This window comes from Haliotis cracherodii, unplaced genomic scaffold, assembly GCF_022045235.1.
Source record: "Haliotis cracherodii isolate W230 unplaced genomic scaffold, xgHalCrac1.p SCAF_4, whole genome shotgun sequence".
Lineage (NCBI taxonomy): Eukaryota > Metazoa > Mollusca > Gastropoda > Lepetellida > Haliotidae > Haliotis > Haliotis cracherodii.
This window is the reverse complement of record NW_027266297.1, coordinates 11602224-11625566: the sequence shown is the minus strand read 5'-3', so window position 1 is coordinate 11625566 and position 23343 is coordinate 11602224. Positions and strand designations below refer to the sequence as shown.

Genomic DNA, 23343 nt, shown 5'->3' with positions numbered 1-23343 from the left:
GTCACTGAATCAGTGTGCACTCAACAATCATTTTCAGCTCCCTTGGGAGTACACAACCTAAGCTGCCTGTTAGGCGCTAGGTAAACAACCACATTGCCATTTCATCCTACCGGGTACCCATTCACTGCTGAGTTAACAGAGGCACATTTCGAACAAAGCCACTTGCCCAAGGAGACGCCACATGTGTTACGTGTGCTTCAGTGTGGGGCAGGATCAAAACTGCCGAAACGAAGTCCCCCGTCCAAGGACTCCGCGACCGACGTTGTTTAACTTCACCTGATTTGGGACCTGTGTGCTATGCACAGGACCACTTGCCACCACTTACAACAGATTAGATATTGACAGGCAGTGCGTATGCAGCATGACTGTACACTTCGTGACTCGGATGATGCAGCAGGTGAAAGCCAGGCATGAAACGACATACAACCAAGCTGTGAACAAAATGTGTCTGTCCGAAAAGTGAAAATATTCATAAAACAGGGGGGGACCCGTTTTAGTCCAAAGACGTCTAAACCAAGACAGTGAAAGCGAAACATCATTATCCGTAGCTCGAGATAAGCGGAGCGTCCATATTTCGAGGTAAACGATATATCGAGTTAAATGCAATTCGAGTGTTACTTATTTCCTTATCTAAATTATATTTTAAAGGTTTGTTTAGAATTTTATCTTTATTTTAAAAAGTAGATATTTGCAAACGTTATTTGCATTTGGTTTTAATTGGAGCAGTTTAATTAAAGATAATTCATTGTTTTTTATATCTATTCCGACCAACTTCGTATAAATATGTTACTAGATGTTAAAAAACTGAATTTATGCGCTTGCAGCAACCTTCAACCTTCAAATTCAGACCATGACTGCGAAACATAAGTAAATATTGACAAGCTCGAAGCACATCTGTCATTCTGATGAATTGACTTAGTCAACTCGATTATTAATGGACTGGTGTATTATGTAATTTTTACGTCTAAACAATGATATCGGCTAAAGAACAGGCCAATAACAATTGCTAAATATTATTTTATAAAGAAATCGTGTGTAATTAGTATTAAAACATATCAAAATGCAAGATTCATCACACGCCTCTTTCAGTCATTATATCATCCAAGCGGTGATCAGTAGATGCAAGATGTAAGACACCGACCCCTCCAGAAATGTGGTGACATGTTAAATTGATAGCCCGCCACAAAAATATCCCCGGACATTTTAAACACCGCGGGTAATTTTATGGGCAGGTTATATCCTTGTGTAGTGCAGTCTGGTTGGGTATTCTCGATCAGGTAATATATGTGATGTGGTTCGTCCCTCATCGAGCATACTCAACATGTATAGCTGGTGACTACATGGCTCGGCTCTGCGGTTTCAAGGTCAGATCAGGAAGCTTGGTCTTGACGGCCAGTAAAGATTAAGTGGTGTGAAGCAGACCAAACATAATGACCGGTTTATTGTTCACGTAAATATTATCTCTGCTGTAAAATATGTGAATCAATTCATTAAACATATGTGTTCAAACACAAATGCCTATTCATAGTTTTATTCATATTCGTTAATCGTTATTAATGATTAGTAACTTCGTTTACATTAACTTCATATTCGTTAGTGATGTAAATTTGATCATTACCTGTTTACGTATATGAAGTAGGTAACGTGCATATATTTACTGTTTGATATTGTTTGTTGTTTAACGCTGCACTTAGCAATATTCTAACTATATGATCGCGTTTTGTAAATAATCGAGTCTGGAACAGACAATCCAGTGATTGACATCATGAGGATCGATATACACAATTGAGATACACTGACATCTATTAACCAAGTCAGCGAGCCTGGCCATCCAATCCCGCCTCTTAAAACAAGCATGGGTTGGTGAAGACCACCTCTAACCTGGATGTTCACGGGTCTTTTTACTAATTGAAAGGAGAACTATTACGGTGTCTGTCCTGAGCCTTGAAGTATCTTAGTTACATCACGTCGTGACAGCTTCGTGTGGGAGGAAAGCGCCAAGTGGTGACACACTGTCAGCCAGGTCTCAAACACAGTACCAATAACCACGGCTGAGTGAGTGAGTTGGGTTTAACGCCGCTTTTAATATTATTCCAGTTATATCACGGCGTGTCAGCTTAATGTGGGAGGAAAGCCCGAAGTGATGTAGTTCTCAGACGTTTACCACTTCGGTGAAACCCACGAGCACGTGTATGGCGCTGACAAACCTAGAAACATAATCGGGGTGAACCTGGATTCGAACACACAATCATAGGTTTCTGGCGTACCCAAGGGACGCAACTGTGCACAGCGAATCGCGGCGCCTTAGATGCCTGGGCCACCCATGCCCCACCACGGCTGAGTCTACTCGAACGAAATGCTTTGTTACAACGCCCATCATACCAAACTCACTCACTAACTGATACATGATACATGTGTAAAAGGGACCTACTGACCTATATCGACGCCGCCTCACAATTTGAGTGCGCGAGTTTGGTTTAACGCCGCTTTTAACAGTATTCCAGTTATATCGCGGCGTGTCAGCTTAATGAGGGAGGAAAGCCCCAAGTGATGCAGGTCTCAGACGTTTACCACTTCGGTGAAACCCACGAGCACGGGTATGGCGCTGACAAACCTAGAAACATAATCGGGGCGAACCGGGATTCGAACCCACAATCATAGGTTTCTGGCGAAGCCCAAGGGACGCAACTCTGCACAGCGAATCGCGGCGCCTTAGACGACTGGGCCACCTGTGCCCCCCCTTACAATTTGGAATCAAGAAACTCCAGACTCACAATTCTATATAAGGCCTTTAAAAAGATATCGCATATAATCCCCGTCACTTCTCTACTCAACATCCCGTCTTACATTATTTTTTGAATGCCAAATAACTGCAGACAAAACAATAGCATTGTAAATTCCATTTTTTCTTTACTTAATTAAATACATTTACATACACACTGTCCCGCTAATCAACCGGCCCGTGAAGATCCCGGGTAGAATAGGTCCATTCTTGCTGTAACAGGTGACTATGCTTGTCGTAAGAGGCGACTAAAAGGATTGGGTGGTCAGACTCACTGACTTGGTTGATGCATGTCATCAATCACAATTGCGTGGATCGATGCTCATGATGTCAATCACTGGATTGTCTGGTCCCGACTCGATTATTTACAGAACGCCGTCATATGGCTGGAATATTGCTGAGCGCGGCGTTAAACAACAAACAATCAATCAATCCATTTTTCAAGCGAATCACATCCACCGACTGTTCCTGTACACAGATGCCTTGAGTAGTTTATTTACAACATTTTATTTAACGAAAATAAAATGCCTACCGACTCAAATTATAGGGAAACTTGGCAGGAAATCTAAACAATTTATTGTGGCCTAATTATACTATTTTACAGAACGCCATACTTTGCCGCGAAGGGGGATTGACCCGGAACAAATGACAGTGGAATTATGTTAAACAGAAGAGGCGATACCTCATGTTATCTCCCGTTTGTCCAGTAATTTTGGTTTGATGTTGAATTGCATTGATTAGGTAATGAGGTCAAAGACCTACAGTTATCGTTCCCCAACAACTGGTAATGCAACTATAGTCGGAGCAACCCTTCAGTTTAGTTTGACCGCTGGGAGGATCACGTAATGGAGACCCAATTCCTGACAACTTAGTGTAGTTTTATCCCGTAAAGTGACACTGTTTACATTGTTTACTTAGGTTGGTGTAGTTGTAACACGTGCAGGTTGCCTTTATTTTCATTATTATTTGTTTCTCAGTAAAACCATTTGGTAGACACATCCAGTTTCATAAATATATTAATAATTTAATTTAATTTAATTTAATTTGATTTAATAAATGGAGCCTATTTGATTGTTGTTATGAAGATTTCCACTGGCACAGGCGGACCAGTAATATTACGGTGCTCGCCAAGGTAACACATACATACATACATTCATACATACATACATACATACATACATACATACATAATAAACGTCTGCGTTCTGCTTCACTTCGTGCTTTCCTTCTACATTGGTGAGTGAGTGAGTGAGTGAGTGAGTGAGTGAGGTTTTACACTGCCGTTAGCAATATCACAACAATATCACAGCTGGAAACACTGTAAATGGGCTTACCACATTTTACCCATGTGCGGAATAAAACTCGGACTTTCTGCGTGAAGAGCAAACGCTTTACCTGCTACCCTGTCATCCCTGTATTCATAGTATCTCGGTGGGCATTAGTCCGGACTAATACGAGCAGCAACACGCACGTCGCTATATAAAGGTTTAAATAATCTATAGGGCGCGACGTTAAACCCCATTTCATGTCACCTCGCCCTACATAATCTGACACGCTGTGGTGTAATAATGTTGAATGTGGATATAATTTTAAACCCAACAACTCACTTATACACGGAACAGTGCAACTCTGCACAGGGAACTTCATTAAAACAGCAAACATTAGGCAAGGGAATGTTTTTTTTAAAGCGACGGTTTCCATGATACACGGTTTCAATATACCCTAAACCTTCCCAAACCACACGTCCCGCAGAAACATATTCATGAATACCACACCTGTCAACAGCCAATCTGTATCCGATAAGGCCAAAAATATGATTTCAACTCATAAATATTTATTCAACATTGGGTTTACAAACAAAGTCGTTATAACATAAGACACGCAAAACCACACACGGTTCCTGTGTATTGCATTAACAACATAAAACTCATTACCTATTTCATTACATTATATAAACACCAGTCTCCCCATTAACTGTTCACACTTGGCAATTTGCACTAACCTCCCCTCAGGGAGTGGAATTTGATAAGCTACAATGCTTCCCAAACCACAATGAATTTATTCTCACACAAACCTGAAGTAACACGAGTCTATTTGGCACAGGGGGCAGCAAGTCTATTTGAAAATCGTATGACGTTATTACGTCTCCTCAAATCTTGACACTTCTCCACGTATAACAGAACTAATCGCATACGGTAATGTTACTGTGCGCCATGCAGATTCGGAGCAGTTTGCATCTGGTTTATTGCTGAAACCGCGTCACAATTGAATCGCGTCCATTTGATTGAATCATGACACAGATTGATTCACACATAAAGCTGTTTTATAATTCTTCTATGGCTCTGGTCGAAGCTGCAGTCAGCTGAGACTGTCAAAGTATTAATTACATCTGGAGACGAAGAGGCCATAAGTTTACTGCAAAGACACGTTTGCTTACACTGAACACATTGCCTTGGTTACTCGACAACAGCGAATAGAAAGGGTCAAGTCATCATGTTATACTGCAACCAGCGTATTAAGTCACTGTTGACAAGTTTAACGAAAAGTCACTTTGTCCGAAATCGTATTGAATCGTATTCAGTCGCTGTGCGCTACCTGGCCACGATGTCTGTGTCTTCGTGTCTGTGGCATCAAACGAAATAATCAGAGTTTGCAAACTGTCTTCTTTTCATGGACGGCCATTGCTTCTAAATGCCTTATGGCAACGTTCCTCTGTAGCTACCCAAGAAGACCAACACAGAAGCAACCGCACGTCTGCTGTTGCAGCTTCATGACCTTGCAATAGAAGCAGAGCATACAATGACTAGATTCACGAGATGCCCCCCTATCACAGGGGACTCTTCAATTGTCCGTAATGGTTCACATGATGACCCATCCATGTCCTTCATCACAGAGCACGGACCACCTTGGCATCTCAAAACGAGAAGAGCACTATTTTAGTAATGTCCTTTGGAAACATTTCAACTGGGATTTAGTCAAAGCCCTCTCTTGTTAATGTGTTTCCCGAATTCTGTGACTTCGTACAAACACGATCCGGGTGATTCCACATATGATAGTCCGATGATCAAATACTGACTGCTTTTGTGGGCAACCATCACTTTGTCGTCTGCTCGGCCTACGATTGTTCCACAGTTGTCGTGATGGAAACAGACGAACACATCGTCACAGAACGTCATCTTTGTCATCGCAGTGTAGTTGCTGTGCGTTGCCGTCAACGCTGCTGCAACCTCTGACGCTTTTACCGGACAGGATGGGGTTGCAGCAATAATCTCCCCATCAAGATTTGCTAAGACAACCGAATCAACCTTCCCTCTGTTTACAAGCTTTACAAGCAAGTCTCCCACTTTCATAGTGTCGCGCATGTTGCACTATCTATGGTTGAAAGATGCGCGTTCGATTTAAGATTGCGCCAGACTGTTTCTGTCAATGCAAACACGCAGAATGATACCAGAGAGAAAGGCACACCTTTATGTGTTGGTGTTCGTGCTTCTGATTGGCTGAGCGATTAGGATAGTCCGCCTCCCTTGAAATCGATTGATATAACTGTCAGCCCAACTGAAGACGGTGGGATATTTATAGAAGTTTCACACGACTCTAAACTTTCACTATCGTCAGGCCCAGGTGTGACTTGATTGCGCTGCCGGGGAGAAAATACGACGGTTATTTAAGATGTCTGAATGTTAGATTTTGATAACTTGTGTGGGCTGAAGATATTTAATGTATGCACATTTCTTAATTTATAGACATATTACACAAACTGTATCTGAAAAGATTGGTCCAAAAATGCATGGTATATGCACGTATACACATATTTACCTATAGTCAGGAAGCTATATGCACAAGGTGAGTTTGTGGTGACAATAATCAAAGACCAGTTATCTATCTATCTATCTATCTATCTATCTATCTATCTATCTATCTATCTATCTATTATTTCGATGGTATATTACTGCAGAGAACAAACACCGATATATCTTTTTTTCGAAACTGCGTTACTGCAGATCAAATACTATCGATCTATGTACTCGCAATTCAAGTACAGTAAAATACGGTTATAACGATCAGGACAAAAAAAAATAGTTCGTTATATCGGCCAGTTCGTTATAAACGTGTTCGTTATAAACGTAGTTTACTGTATACAGTCCAATATATTTAAAATGTAAAACATAACACAACGGTGATTATTTCCTCCGTTTGTCCGTATTAACCGGCGAGTTTTGATTTGGTTAAATCGATGTCTAGTCTCTGGTGTCTGCAATAATGTATATGGTCTCTGCAATAATGTGTTATCGAACTAATATATTATCTGAACGTGTGTAAAAAGACATATCCGAAATACTATATTAATATGTGTATAAGGCTGAAATACTGCCGATGTGACGCTAATTTTAACTCACTCACTATAACGGGATCAAGGAGTGGGGTAGTGAACCGCGTACGGTTACTAGCTGCGAAATCATTGCCACGTACTGCTCAGATTTTACAGCCGCCATACACTGGTCGCTTGTGTATGCATCAGTGACTAGTGGCTTATGGCTAGGTAAAATGTATAGCGGTTCATAGCCATGACCTCGCAGCTAATTGAACATCATTAGTACAGAACCGTAGATTGCAGTCCTGCGGCCTGACTCGGGGGTAAAAGCCTGGTCCCTGCGTATTCCTTCTTTATTCATGAATTTTGGCTGTGTCGAACCTCGGATAACTCGACGTATTTACATAGGTCCCTTCAACTTCGACATAACGGTGTTTGACTACATTATTTTTCATTTAAAGCCTTGGCAAGTCTAGATTAAACCAAACCAGTCTAGTCTTCTTGTAAATAGCAGAAGAGGAAAGGTTCTTTTGAAATAAACCATTACAATTATGTTAAAGAAATGTTTGCATGGACTAAGTGGTGGTCTAAGTAGAATGTCGCTCGAGTACTCGAAGAGGTTTCGTTTTCCCGTCATATCAAGCTGGTTACATTTTCACAGGACAGATAACATTTGGAAAGTCTGGTGGTCTGGGCACATTAATTGTTTCGTATACTGTCAGACAGAAATACGGCAAGCCCTTGCGAGATGAAGAGTCAGCGAACTATACGCGTGTACTTGAGTGATGCGGTTACAAGCCGTGAACGTCGGTATACCTGACAGACATGCAGTCACGGTGCATGATGCTCAAGTTGCAGGCGTCTGTCTCCATGCCCCTGTAAGTGAGCATGCCTCATTGAACCAGGAACACCTAACAACACTGCTAACAGTACTCCTGATAGTACTGCTGACAACAGTGTTGCCAATACTGCTGACAATAGTATTGACAATACTGCTGACCGTACCCTAGATCTTGTCGCTGGCCGAAGTCGGACGTCTCGTATTTTAGGAGTGCTTCAAGTAACTGACAGAGTGCGTATGCACTGAACTGGGATCTGTGCACTCAGCAGTCATTATGACCCAGCACATCCACGAACGCACGTACACACATACGCACGCACGCACGCACGCACGCACGCACGCACGCGCACACAGACAGGGGGCTAGTTGAGGTTTGCATTATTGTCAAACATTGCATTGATCAACCTCTCCGTTACTGTCTTTCAATTCTTCTACACCCGTGAAGATACGGATTATAAAGGTCTTCAGCAACCCATACTTGCCGTAAAAGGCGACTATATTTGTCGTAAGAAGCGTCTAACGGGATCGGGTGGTCAGGCCCTCTGACTTGGTTGATGCATGTCAACGTATCCCATTTGCGTAGATCGTTGCTCATGATTTCAATCACCGGATTGTCTTGTCCAGACTCGACTGTTAACAGACCGCCGGCCTATAGCTGGAATATTGCTGAGTGCGGCGTCAAACAACATCAAAGAAACAAACAAACAATCCAATCCTGATGAACCCTAACGCTATTATAAAGATCCTCGTGTTGCAGGACCGAGTAGGAGACAATGGGGTAGGGCTGTCTGATGATTGTTTGCATACCTGTCTAGGCAGTCGTACATATGGTAACGACGCTGAGAGGGTGTACACACCACCATCAGTCACGCAGGCTGCACGACGACACACGACCAGGTGAAAGCTGACACGATGTGTACAGCGCAGCACCCATCACGATTTCATCGACGTTCTTCAACGCGTTCTTAATACGCATATGTGGTTGTTGATAGTATGCGATGAGGTGGGTGAGTGGGTGGGTAGTTTGCGTATGGGTGAGTGTAAGAGAGGGTGGATGAGTGAGTGGGTGGGTAGGTGGGCGTATGAGTGAGTGAAAGAGAGGGTGGATGAGTGAGTGGGTGGGTAGGTGGGCGTATGGGTGAGTGAAAGAGAATGTGGATGAGTCAGTGGGTGGGTAGGTGGGCGTATGGGTTAGTGAAACAGGGTGCATGAGTGAGTGGGTGGGTAGGTGGGCGTATGAGTGAGTTAAAGAGAGGTTGAATGAGTGAGTGGGTGGGTAGGTGGGCGTATGGGTGAGTGAAAGAGAGGGTGACTGAGTGAGTGGGTGGGTAGGTGGGCGTATGGGTGAGTGAAAGAGAGGGTGACTGAGCGAGTGGGTGGGTAGGTGGGCGTATGGGTGAGTGAAAGAGAGGGTGAATGAGTGAGTGGGTGGATAGGTGGGCGTATGGGTGAGTGAAAGAGAGGGTGAATGAGTGAGTGGGTGAGTAGGTGGGCGTATGGGTGAGTGAAAGAGAGGTTGAATGAGTGAGTGGGTGGGTAGGTGGGCGTATGGGTGAGTGAAAGAGAGGGTGGATGAGTCAGTGGGTGGGTAGGTGGGCGTATGGGTGAGTGAAACAGGGTGCATGAGTGAGTGGGTGGGTAGGTGGGCGTATGAGTGAGTTAAAGAGAGGTTGAATGAGTGAGTGGGTGGGTAGGTGGGCGTATGGGTGAGTGAAAGAGAGGGTGAATGAGTGAGTGGGTGGGTAGGTGGGCGTATGGGTGAGTGAAAGAGAGGGTGACTGAGTGAGTGGGTGGGTAGGTGGGCGTATGGGTGAGTGAAAGAGAGGGTGAATGAGTGAGTGGGTGGATAGGTGGGCGTATGGGTGAGTGAAAGAGAGGGTGAATGAGTGAGTGGGTGAGTAGGTGGGCGTATGGGTGAGTGAAAGAGAGCGTGAATGAGTGAGTAGGTGGGCGTATGGGTGAGTGGCTGGGTGAGTGTTTAATGGCAGCGTGTTTCAACTTTATGGCGACAAGAACTAATTACCCATTTATTAACATATATAGTTTGACTTCATCATGTCTTGACTTACGCTCCTTATAGGCATGGTCGATGATGGTTTAAATTCATAGAGTTGTTTTATTCCTTGGTTGATGCCCCACCTTTCTAGCACATGTTACAAGTATCACTCTCTCCTTCACGTAAGGCGTCTGCCCAGAGAGCGGAAGTTCGGGTGTTCGATCCCCGGCCGCGTCATACCAAAAGACGCTATAAGATGGTACTTGTTGTTACCCTGCCTGGCGCTTGGCATTAGGGGATAAGACAAGGACTGGTCGGCTCGGAGTGAGTATACTGTGTCTGAGTTGGGTATTCATGTTAAAACTGCGGCATGGTATCTCAGTTGGCTAGCACTATAAAACGGGCATAAGTCCAACAAGTACAAGCAGACCCACACGCGCATGCACGTGGCTTTATAAGTGAAACAATCTCGAGCGGCACATAAATATTTATTTCACCTCTCCTCACCTGAATTTTCAGGTTCATTCTATCAGCTGGTTTGGAGAAAAAAGGAGGGAAGGACAATGTAGGCCTGAGCAGTCTGGGCTAGTAAATCGCACACACGCACGCACGCACGCACGCACGCACGCACGCACGCCTCACTTCTTCGTTAGTCGTCTTCAACATGGGTGTCTTTTCTGCACATCAGTGTACCATGCCACCAACACGTTGCAACTTTCCCGGACATTTATTTTAAGTAAACAATATAAGCAAACACGATCTACATCTAAAAGAAACCGGCTTTTTTATCACGCCTCGTGCACATGTTGAGTGCGGTTTCCCTGCGGGCACAGACAGTCGTCGTCATGTCAGCACAATTGTTATGCTGTAAGGGCGTTCTTAGATTAAAAGAAAATTCCAAAATTAACACAAACGTGTCTTTAAAATTCATTTGTATAATGTATAAAAATATAAGTAAAAATCACTTCAGGAAGTAACGCCCTCGCTCTTCACACCATTCTTACGAAAGGCTGTCAAAAGGGCAAGTCTGGCAACATATTAACTACATAGACACACAGTGATCTCTCTCAGACGAAATTTGACACCGCTGTAGAGGGAGGTTCATCCAAGAGACTGACTAGAAAATTATCCGCCATTGTTAAGTTAGTTATTTTTGTGTAATTGCCCTTAACACCTTAACGTACTTCGATCAAAGCCAGCTGGTATTTTCTGAAGCTCGACTTCTACCTGTATCCTGTATCTGCGTTGAGTTGCGTCCCTTGGCTTGGAGGATCCGCTTACGTCTGATGTTACACGTGCTCATGGCATTAAACTAGTGGTAACCCTCAATGACCGGTTTCCTCGTACATCAAGCTGACACGCCGTGACACAACGGAAATAATGTTCAAAACGAGGATCACCTGCATCTCAAAGACTCACTCTTGTTTCGCTCAGCAGTCAACAACATCCAAGGGGTACCACGGGGCCTGTAATTACTCGTTACTGACAAACCAGTGGTTAATGACATGATAGACTTCCCTCGCCTCGAGCTACGGGGGGCACGGGTGGCCCAGTCGTCTAAGGCGCCGCGATTCGCTGTGCAGAGTTGCGTCCCTTGGGCACACCAGAAACCTATGATTGTGGGTTCGAATCCTGGTTCGCCCCGATTATGTTTCTAAGGTTGTCAGCAGCATACCCGTGCTCGTGGGTTTCACCGAAGTGGTAAACGTCTAAGACCTGCATCACTTCAGGCTTTCCTCCCACATTAAGCTGACACGCCGTGATATAACTGGAATACTGTTAAAAGCGGCTTTAAATCGAACTCACTCACTCACTCGAGCTAGGGTGACACACAAGAAGACAGCTCCATGAGGCAGACCACCCGCCCCTCACTTTGCATAGGTCTTATGACAAGCATGAGGTACTTGGGATCTATAATGACCCGGCACTCTATAATTTGTTTGTTTTTTGTTTAACGCCGCGTGTTTACGATGTTTAAATCCTAGTCTGCGAAGAAAACATATACTAAGTACATCAACATGATTTTAATGCTGTTCAAAGTGCAATGAACAATCTAGAAGCTATACCTATATGGTGATGATAAAGGGTGAGTGTGTGACAACATTTTACTTTTGTAGTAAGTAACACATGTGTTAAAATTTCACCGTGCCCTCCCTCTAGGTGAGTTTGTTGGGTTTAACGCCGCTTTTTACATTGTTCAGGTATTTTACAGCGCGTCAGCTTAATATGGGAGGAAAGCCCGAAAACCTCTTTGTATGGGTATGGTGCTGACAAACCTAGAATCATAATTGGGCGAACCGGAATTGGAACCCGCGATCATAGGTTTCTTATGTACCCAAGGCACGTAACTCTTCACTGCGAATTGCGGCGCCTTAGACCACTTGGCCACCCTCTTAAGCTTCTTTCCTAGAGGTCTACACTGTTCTTACCCAGTAGGAGTCCCGAGAGACCAGTGAAGATCCAGGGTAGAAAAGGTATTCTGCAGCCCACACTTGTAGTAAGAGGCGACTAACGGGATTGCATGGTCAGGCTCGCTCACTTGCTTGATGCATGTCATCGTATCCCAATGTGGAATCGGATGGTCAGATTCGCTGACTTGGTTGAAGATTGTCATCGACCCCAATTGCGTGGATCGATGTTCATGATATCAACCACTGGATTGTCTGGTCAAGACTCGATTATTTACAGACCGTCGTCATATAGCTGGAATATTGTTGGATGTGGCGTAAAACAACCAACCAACCAACCAACCAAATCGTATCGCAATTGGGTGGATCGATGCTCATAATGTCAATGACAGCATTTTCTGTTCCAGACTCGATTATTTACAGACCGCCGTCATATAGCTGGAATATTGCTGAGTGCGGCGTTAAACAGCAAATCAAACCAAACCAAAACCATGGCGTCCCAAATTATACAAAATGGCCAATGTGAAAATCATACAAATGACATAAAAGATGAAAGAGATATCATGGAACTACACCTAAATAAATCGTGTACCGTATTAAGTGACTGGGTATGTTGCTTGCGCCGTTTTAGGTCAGAAACAACAGGGCGGGTGGATCCTTTTTACCAGAGGTGTAGTGAGATGGGACTTTATGTCGCGTTCAAGATTACTGGACTGGTGTAGCGACGTGCATGCACGCGCAAGTGTGTTTTCTTAGTTTTAACATAGATACCTTACTCTGATACCGTATACTTAACAAGTACTACAACTACCTTCCGCTCTCCGGGCAGACACTCGATCCACTAGACCACGGAGGTGGTTTGAGCCCAGCTCTATTTAGGGCCGGAAATAAGCGCCATGCTTCTCATAAGGGTCGGGGTCAGCTGTTGCTAATGGTTTCTCTCGATTACAACTAGAGACCATAAAGATTAATTATCTGATATATTGACCTCTTTACAAGTACATTGGTCGCCTTCGTCTGTCGTACAGACTTAGAGACAAATATATCCAAACCAGCCCATGCAAGTCTATAATATTTGGCAAGTCTAGATTGCAGTATCTGAAATTGAAGAAAGTATCTCGGCTCCTTTTTTAAATGTTTTATAACTATAATTTAACAACTTTATTTTTTTTAAAATGTTCATTTCAGAGACTAGTTGTTAGTCTGGGGTCGCATGTAAACGTGAACTTACGCTTATAACGACACGGGTCCCGTTCCAGAAAGCGACTGAAAACACGACAGTCGTAAACAAATGACACTCCTGGCGCTATATGTATTGTAGACGCGTCCTCAGGTCATTCGCCGCCATGGCTCTGTGATCACGACTTGGACTTGCCAACAAGGGTACAGTGTTGCAACAACAGAATGACTTCACGACTCCTTCAATAACGACGACCTGGAGCTAATAGCAGAACCTTTAACAGCGCGTTCCTCCATAGCCAATTGGTACATTGTTCTACGGCACACTGCCGCTGCATTGTGTTCTCAGTTTATATGATATACGATGCCATTATCTATTGTTAAATATTTTAAAGCCAGGAAACGGTTTCGAATTATAAGTCACATAAATGTAAGATACATTTATGATAGATTAATTTACAAACGGCTATAATAAATTTATTCGGACTATTAATTGTAAATTTATGCATGTATGGTAAATTATTGCAGAATTTAGCAATGCGTCATCTTCTTTTGTCATCTAATTTATATTTTGCGTGATTTTCAAGTAAACATGATTTTCTGTTGCATTGTCAGCATTAAGAGTGAGTGGGAGTATGTTGTTATAAGCCGCAACATGCCACATTACACGATAGACTGTAAATAGACGAGTTTCGACCCGGCAGACCAGTGGTTGATGGTATGAGTGACCATATAAGCCGTCAAGAAACGAAAAAACACAATGTGCCAAGATACGACGTCGGGTGACACATTATAACCACCCAATCCCCATCTTATATAAGCCAGGTGACACATTATGACCACCCGATCCCTATCTTATGTAAGCCGGGTGACACATTACAACCATCCAATCCCCATCTTATATAAGCCGGGTGACACATTATAACCACTCGATCCCCATCTTATATCAGCTGGGTGACACATTATAACCACTCGATCCCCATCTTACATAAACCGGGTGACACATTATAACCACCCGATCCCCATCTTATATCAGCTGGGTGACACATTATAACCACACGATCCCCATCTTATATAAGCTGAATGACACATTATAACCACCCGATTCCTATCTTATATAAGCCGGGGGACACATTATAACCACCCGATCCCCATCTTATACAAGCCGTGTGACACATTATAACCACCCGATCCCCTTCTTATAAAAGCTGGGTGACACATTATAACCACCCGATCCCCATCTTATAAAAGCTGGGTGACACATTATAACCACCCGATCCCCATCTTATAAAAGCCGGGTAACACATTATAACCACCCGATCCCCATCTTATATAAGCCGGGTAATGCATTATAACCACCCGATCCCCATCTTATATCAGCCGGGTGATACATTATAACCACCCGATCCCCATCTTATACAAGCCGTGTGACACATTATAACCACCCGATCCCCTTTTTATAAAAGCTGGGTGACACATTATAACCACCCAATACCCATCTTATATCATCCGGGTGACACATTATAACCACCCGACCCCCATCTTATATCAGCCGGGTGACACATTATAACCACCCAATCCCCATCTGATATAAGCCGGGTAACGCATTATAACCACACGATCCCCATCTTATATAAGCTGGGTGACACATTATAACCACCCGATCCCCATCTTATATCAGCCGGGTGACACATTACAACCACCCAATCCCCATCTTATATAAGCCGGGTAACGCATTATAACTACCCGATCCCCATTTTATGATGGTCATAGAGCCGGCTTCAAACACAAGAATGTTGTGTAACGTGGGTCAAAGGTACAAAGTCAGTGCCTATGTGTGAAGTACCGACCGTGACCCGGCAGCTGTTGCATACGTTTATGTGACTGTCAGGGTCATTAAATGGGGAGCAGTCCACGGACAATGGCAGGTTAAGCAAGGGGGTATCAACTAGGAGGTCTACATGCATGAATAAATCACTCTGTTTAACGGATACCAAAATAAAGTGATGTTAGACATGCAAGTAAATATATATATTTCCTATAATTCAGCAATAAGTATCAACATACCTTTTTTATTGATTGTAAGGTTTGGTGCACCAGTGATTTGAAGATCTTAATACATATTGGCAGGTTTTAATACATATTCATACTGCTTGATCCCCGCTCCTGACAACTCTTTGTCCATATGGTCTTGTTGCAACTGCATGTATAAAACAAGAAGGGTGTTGCAGCGTATTTTGTTTCAAAGAGATTGACATCGTTGATTAACCAGTGATTTGAAGATATTAATACATATTGGCAGGTTTTAATACATATTCATACTGCTTTATCCTGACAACTTTTTCTCCATACGGCCTTGTTGCAACTGCATGTATAAAACGAGAGGGGTGTTGCAGCGTATTTTGCTTCAAGGACATTGACATCAAGACAATGAGATAAGGCAGGGCAATAATATAATAATATGATAAACCAACTGAAAGACCAACGCTAAAAGGAACTCCAGGGACGTTGCTCAAGAATTATATTTCGGTCACATTTTATTCCGTGAAAGAGAACATTTTACTTTAATCTAAGACATGTTCTTCGGGACTTCCAGCCCGACAGCACACAACACACATGGAACAAACATTCCTAGACCTCCGAGAATGTTAAATGGTCCGGTTCATTGCCGACCCAATAAGCCAACTCGACCCGCATATATAATACAACTACATATGATCATGGACAAAGCATATTAACATGCCTTTATACTGAAGGGGCTTCCTTAGCCATAAACAAGTGACGCCCATGGAGATATACCCTTCATAAACATGCCGAAGTGAAATCATTAAATCAGGGCCTTGAACTTCTACATGGATGATGCTAACGCCTTTGTTCCTTCACTTTCAAGTAGACGGCTGCTAGTGCTCATTTCCGGGTACTCTCCTGCTGGTTTATGATGGCATGTTGAGGTGACAGGTACTCTGTCATACAGACCCTGAAACAAATATATCCAATACAGCCCATGCAAGTCTATAAAATTTGGCAAGTCTAGATTACTGCAGTATCCGAAAATGGGGAAAGTTTCTGGGTTCCTTTATATTATCTTTTATAACCATAATTTAACAACTGTTTATTCTGTAAAATATTTCTTTTAATAGACTAGATGTAAGTCTAAGATGACACGGTTCAATGTGGCTAGTGATCGGATTTACAGGGAGACAAGACTCCTAGCAAATTTGTTTTGAATCTGGGATTAGTACTCAGTGTCAGCGGATTCTAGCATAGGAAATGGGCTCGTGTTCAGATTTTAGTACCATGCTTCCTGAAAACCTCTAAGATAGCCTTTTTGACACATTTCAGCTTCACTTCGACATTTGGTGAGCCACATTGCTGTCGTTGCTTAAATGGCCTTTGAATAATCCGTTGTTGGCTTGTTTTTCGTTTTCGTTATTCAAAAGTACTGTGTAACTAAACAGTTGTTTGGAGATATAACTAAACAGGTATTTGATAGAATTGTTGGACATAAACTGAATAGCGAACCAAGTGCATGCATGTTTTTCAAAGGTACTAAATAACAGAGGTAGAGCGTCCACCCGGAGATGTTCATACCAAAAGACGTTAAAAGATGGTACTTGTTGTTATCCTACCTGGCGCTGGCATTACGGTCTAATGCAAGGACTGGTCGGCTCGGAGTCAGTATACTGTGCCCGAGTGGGGTATTCATGTTAGACTGCAGCATAGTATCTCAGTGTGCTAGCGCTATAAATCGGCATCAGTCCGGACTAGTACAAGCAGCTACACACACGCACGCACGCACGCATGCACGTAATTATTTAAGTGCAATAATCTTGGACGCGACGTTAAACACAATTTCACCTCACCTCACCTAAATAACTAAACAGTTGTTGAACGATATAGACTATTGTATGCTTCATAGAACTGCTGATCATAAACTGAATAACGCACCTGCTGATAGCTAGTATTTCGTTATTCAAAAGTACTGAATAACTAAACATGAGTTTCATCAGTGTATTTGACCACATTAATGTAGTTGTTTAATATACAGCCTTTAAATAACCAACCCTGCTGGCTTGTTTTTCGTTATTCGAAAAACTAATAATGAAAAGCGAGCTGCTGCTAACTTCTGCCTGTCCATTAGGTGTTGTTAAAAGCCCAAACATGCCGGTCTTGTAAAGCAGAAGAGTAATTTGTTCATATGAAAATATCCGATAACTTTCATAATTATTTCCAAACGGTTTCCGCATTCCGTAAATTATACACATTGTGGGCCAAAAGAGGTCTTAATATACCGTTCCTTTCTTTTCTAATTGTCCATTCAAAATACATAAAGTGAGTGAACCCTGAGCGACCTTTGACCGCCCATTCTAAACAGGGAGTCCCCATGAGATAAGATTTTATATAGGGTCCTTTACCTAAATGGAGGATGCATGGGTGCCTTGGCCAATAAGATGTCAGCTTTCATTTCATTTGTTTCTTTTCATTTCCTTACCACCTTGACTGAGAACTTTTGATTTGAACAAAAGAAAACCTACACAGATATCAAATGCTCCTTCGATGGTACTCTCATCGCACTGAGAAACAATGGGGTGTGTAAAATATCCACGCCAATATAATGACTTGGCTTTTATTATTTGCATTCAGAATTGATCTTTAACTTTATTTTCATGCTACAGAAATCACATATGCCTGTCTGTCTGCTTTGCTCATTCCTGCGTATTTTAAAGCATCAAGGCTGATTAGAAAGTTCACCTAACACTACCTTCTGTGGAGGGGTTGTCAGATATCCTCGCAGACGAATACTTTATCAAAATAAAAATCTGGTTTTCGCATGTTTCATGAGCTTTGATGAATGAATAGTGTTTTAAGCTCCATGAGTACTTTCACAGCAAGTGTAGGTATTACATATTGTTACTGAGAGAATTAGTTAGTGTGGCACTGTGCAACAATAGAGTTATTTCATTATGACTTTGATCACCATTGCAGTCAACCCTCACAAGAAGAATGCGGTTCCAGACCTTAGGCAGTCATCTGCCCCCGGTCTCATCATCGGTCTATATTTTGTTAAGTTCAGGAGAATCTCAGGGTCCAAGGCATGAACAAAAAGGTCCCAGGCTGGCAAGATGGGACACACTTCACTTCATTGCCAAGAATTGTACTGATGTTATATCATTGCATATGCTCAGATATCTTTAGCCTATTCCAGATGGGGATTTCAATGTTAGATTGAAGAACCACTGACACTCTGAACTTTTGAGTACTGGTATATTTCTTACCAGAATACAAATGTCAATTATAAGTAATGTGTATTCTGATTTTGATCAATTAAAAGATTCAATTTGTATGCACAGAGGACGCAATATTGTGTCTGGTAAAAAGCTTGTGTATATGAACAAATATACAACCAAGTATTGATGACATGATATTTATTGATGCATACAATCTGGGATTTTCATAGCAATAGACAATCCCTAAAACATAAAGGAAATGTACGAGACATGGATATTGGTGAGTAGTTGTGTAGAAAATGACAGAAATGTTTTAGTAAGAATTTGAATGGAACTTACTCTTACTGTGTATGATATATAGGGCCATCATTATTAGATTTTCATCTCTGCACACCTACCTACCAAACATCATTGTTTTGTTGTCCCAAGTGACCACACACAATGAATATCACAATGTATTCATTCTTTACTTGATGAAATACACCATAGATGTGAAACACCACATACATGAAACACAGTCCTACCAAACACGCTTAAAGTGAATCAAATCCCACCACAGTTAATGAACACACATAACATGTGGCATTAAAAACAAACAAGATCTAAAACATAAAATGCCTCCTTCCTCACATTTTGTAAAAGTTGGATAAAAATCTAATAACTGATTAATTGTGGTCCAACTTGTATGACTGACAGTGAATACAAAGGACATGAGTAGATCATATACAGTACAATTACTTACACATGAAACAAAGAAGCAATACTTACAGATGGCACCATTATCAACACAAATAAGCAACATAATTATTGTTGATAAGTAGATGTTTCATAATGAAAATGATTAGTAGGAGCGGTTGATGTCAGTAAGTATACCTGAGATACATTGATAATTATACATACCCTTAATAAAAGATTCTGTTCAAATATCTTTACTCTAAATTCAAAAAGGGCTCTCCGGCCCTCCAAAGGGATCAGTGACTTTTCTAGTTCATAAATATTATTCTTTTATGTCGATACTGCAAATATGTATAAAAAGTGTTATGTATGTCACCTCCATGAAAACAAGTTTTGTTTGAAAAATAAATATTTTCGGATTCACAAGTACTATCAAACAACAAACCAAGACACTGCCTCATCACTGATGACAATGGCAGTGAGTTAGTGAGTGAATAGTTACACTTCAACAGTAAAGTTTCAGCTATTCACAACAAAATAGATAACAATTGGTAAGAGGTTAAATCGACTTTTCAGTCCTAAAATAATAAAAGGTCAAATATTTCCAATTCATTATAATATAAAACTACATCCTTCTTTCCACATTTGATATATGTGTCTGTCTGTTAGTGTCTATACTAGTTCAGTGACACATTGACATAAAAACACAAATTTCTGTTCCAGACAGGAATTTCTCAATCTTGCTTGTAGCCTGGGTTGGATGTAGTACTGTAGGAGTTATCTCCCTTGGAGGAATTACTTGGTCCAGCTGACTTTGGGGATATCAAAATGTTCTGTCAGCGTATCCAAGTGCTTATTTAATTTCTGAAATGAAAATAAGGCACATCATAGGTTGATACATAAATATGTTATGATCATTAACTTGTCACTATATTCATTTTACAACAGAGCTTGCTTGCCCAAAGTGACCAATCCCCGTTCCATAGGACTTTTTAAATGAAATCTTTATGGAATTGATGATTATACACAGCATTTTGACTTGGACTACAGATCGAGAAAATGTCAGATCTTTCACTTGCGACTCAAGATTAGGATGTAGTGACTTGATTGCCCATAAGTGTAATAGACACATCCCTGAAGACCCTTCTTGTTCCTGCGGTTCTATGTGCGAGGACGGTACTGTTCATTATTTCCTTATATGTCTATATTATAGTACCATCAGATTAAACTCTTACTTCTGTAGCATGGGACACAACATCAATTCCCTACTTTATGGTAATTCCTTAGAAACCGCAAATGTGATTCTAAACATTTTGGCATCTATTCATGATCATATTAAACAGACAAAAAGATATAAAATTGATCAGTAAACAGTTTATATAGGTTATTAGTCGCACACAACACACCTCTATCATATCCACTGGTACTATCTACAATTAATTGCTACCGTGACCATCTTTTCATTTTTGATTATATGTATTATAAATCTGTTCACCTTTAAATATTAAATGAATGTATGTTTCCACAAATTATCAAACAAAATAGAGCAAACATGTTAACATTAACATGTTAATATTTTTAAATTAAATGTAATACTGGTAATAGCTGGACTCAGAACAGAATCCTCTTTTCATAACACACTTAGAACCTTCCCTTCCTACCAACCTACCTGCCAATTAGCTAATAAGCTTACTGTGCTCAATTAAAGAGATTTGTGTGTATAATTGTGTCAGCAGCTAATTAGAGTGGCATGTATAATTAGCTCCAACTAATAAGCACTGTGCCTGGCTGACCTTGTTAGCAGCATCAGTGATTCAGTGACAAACTGAATACATTTCTTTTATAAAATTTTAAATGTATCCATACCAAAGATTGTCCCAATACTGCATCTTACCATTATTTGTTCTTTATGACTGGTACTAGCCTTTTCTAGAATCTGTTCAGCTTGCTGTAAACAACAAAACACATGGCAAGTTAAACAATATTGATGGAGAGCTGAATAACATATTAAAAAAAAAGACTATGTTTATTTGTTGTCTTAAATGTCGGAGTTATAATGACAAAGTTAGATCACTCACAAAAAGACAGCCATGTTAAATATTAAGCAGCACAATTTGATGTATTGTCACAGTCAATGATTTATCTAGACTTGCTAGGTGGCCAATACTTGGCCCCAAGTCAGCAGCAAATGTCATTAATAATTCCCAAATCGTAAATCAATGTTTCCCAATACATGTTAATGTATGTAACTAATCACCAATGTTATGCCTTTGTAGATATAATCTATATTTCACAGATATCAGGAACAATAAATAGGAAGAGGTTTTTATGCTTAGTTTTGTATTACTGCATGGAATACAATCTCAAAATACAATGTTATAGTTTAAGAAAATAAGAAATAAGAATTTTAAAGAAAATTAGAACTTAAAACACATCCAAATTTGGAATGAATAGCAATTTTTTTACCAATTTGCCTGCCAGGGGCACTTTGTTTGAAATCCCAGATCAATCCCTGCACACTATTTCATGCCAAATTTTTCAGGTCAAAGTTTCTAAATCATGTTCTTTCCCTTAGTTTTAAACAGTGAACTTACCGTAATCGACATAATAAGCGCCCAGGGCGCTCTCAAAATTATAAATAGGGGGCTCTTATTATGATATTATTGGTGAAAAACAACAGAGTTGAAAGATCGTAAATTTTGTGGTTTATGTTGACAGCCTGAAATGTTAATTAACGACAGATATATTTTTCCAGAATTTAATTGCCCATAATTAAGGGTGCATATAACAAACGTATTATACAGGAATAAATAAGTCTTGTGTACATTTATCAATCGGAAGGGGTGCTAATTGGGATTGTTCACTAGCCAATATATTAGCAAATATCGCTGTGGGCACTTATTAGAGCGGGGCACGTATTGCGTCGAATACAGTATGTTATTATGACCCATGGGAACTCCAGATAAGAATATAGGTCTCCAGCAGTCTATGCTTGTCGCAAGTGGTGACAAAGCGATCGGGTGGAACGGTTTATTGCATGTCATCATATCCCAATTGTGAGGATTGATACTCATGATGTCAATCACTGGTATTTATGGTGGAGACTTTATTATTTTCAGACCGGCACCATATAGCTGCAATTTTGCTGAGTGTGGCATCAAACAATGAACACATATGTCACAATGCTACAAAGTATACTACAAATAATTTATTGGGTCACAAATAGACATGTATAACAAACTCTGACTTATTGTCAGAAATGAGTAGTTTGATTGAAACAATTACCCTTTTCTCCTTGACTTTTTCAAAAGCAAGCTCAGCTTTAGTTTTCTTGGCAACATACATGCGAGTTGTGCTGCTGGTTGGTGAAGTTGGCTCTTTACCCTCATTTTCTAAAGACAGCTCCAAATGTCTCTGTTCCTTGTCTTTGTCCTTACTCTTCTTCTTTTTCTTTCTGAGGGTGAATTTGAAGATGAGTAAGAAATCTGAAATGTCTATCTAACCAGAGACCATCCAACAGCATAGAAAACAGCTTTTACACTTCACATGTTAAAGAGATGCTTAAGGTTCCTGTAACTTCTTTATATAACACTAAAATATCCTGATACGCTACATCCCTGTACTATGGCGTTACTAAGAATTGGTTTCATCCACCTACTCGGTAATGATCGAAAACTGAACAAATTTAATAGTCATAATTAAAGGGGCGCTTGTCATTTAATTAAGTTAATTGTACCGGGAAATAACTAAAAGGTTTATTCCTTGATATTATATACCTGTGTAACACTCACTTTTTAATGGAATGATCAGACACACCCTTGAGTTTGAGACCACCTGTTTGTACGCTGTCGTAAGCAGACATTTTGTTGACTATTCTGAGATAACGCGAGAGGAGGGAGGTTTACGTTTTATAGATGTATAA

The 23343-nt window shown here is 41.0% G+C and overlaps 1 protein-coding gene across 1 annotated transcript; it reads right to left on the bottom strand.

The window, feature by feature from the left end:
- Positions 1–18933: 18933 nt before the first annotated feature.
- LOC139479265 (protein FAM32A-like) lies at positions 18934–23294 on the bottom strand. Its single transcript, XM_071262131.1, has 4 exons — positions 23213–23294; positions 22707–22875; positions 21316–21369; positions 18934–20285 (listed from the first exon to the last, which is right to left on the bottom strand). Exons 1-4 carry the CDS (start codon positions 23281–23283, stop codon positions 20217–20219), a joined length of 363 nt encoding a protein of 120 aa, XP_071118232.1. The 5' UTR covers positions 23284–23294; the 3' UTR covers positions 18934–20216.
- Positions 23295–23343: the final 49 nt, after the last annotated feature.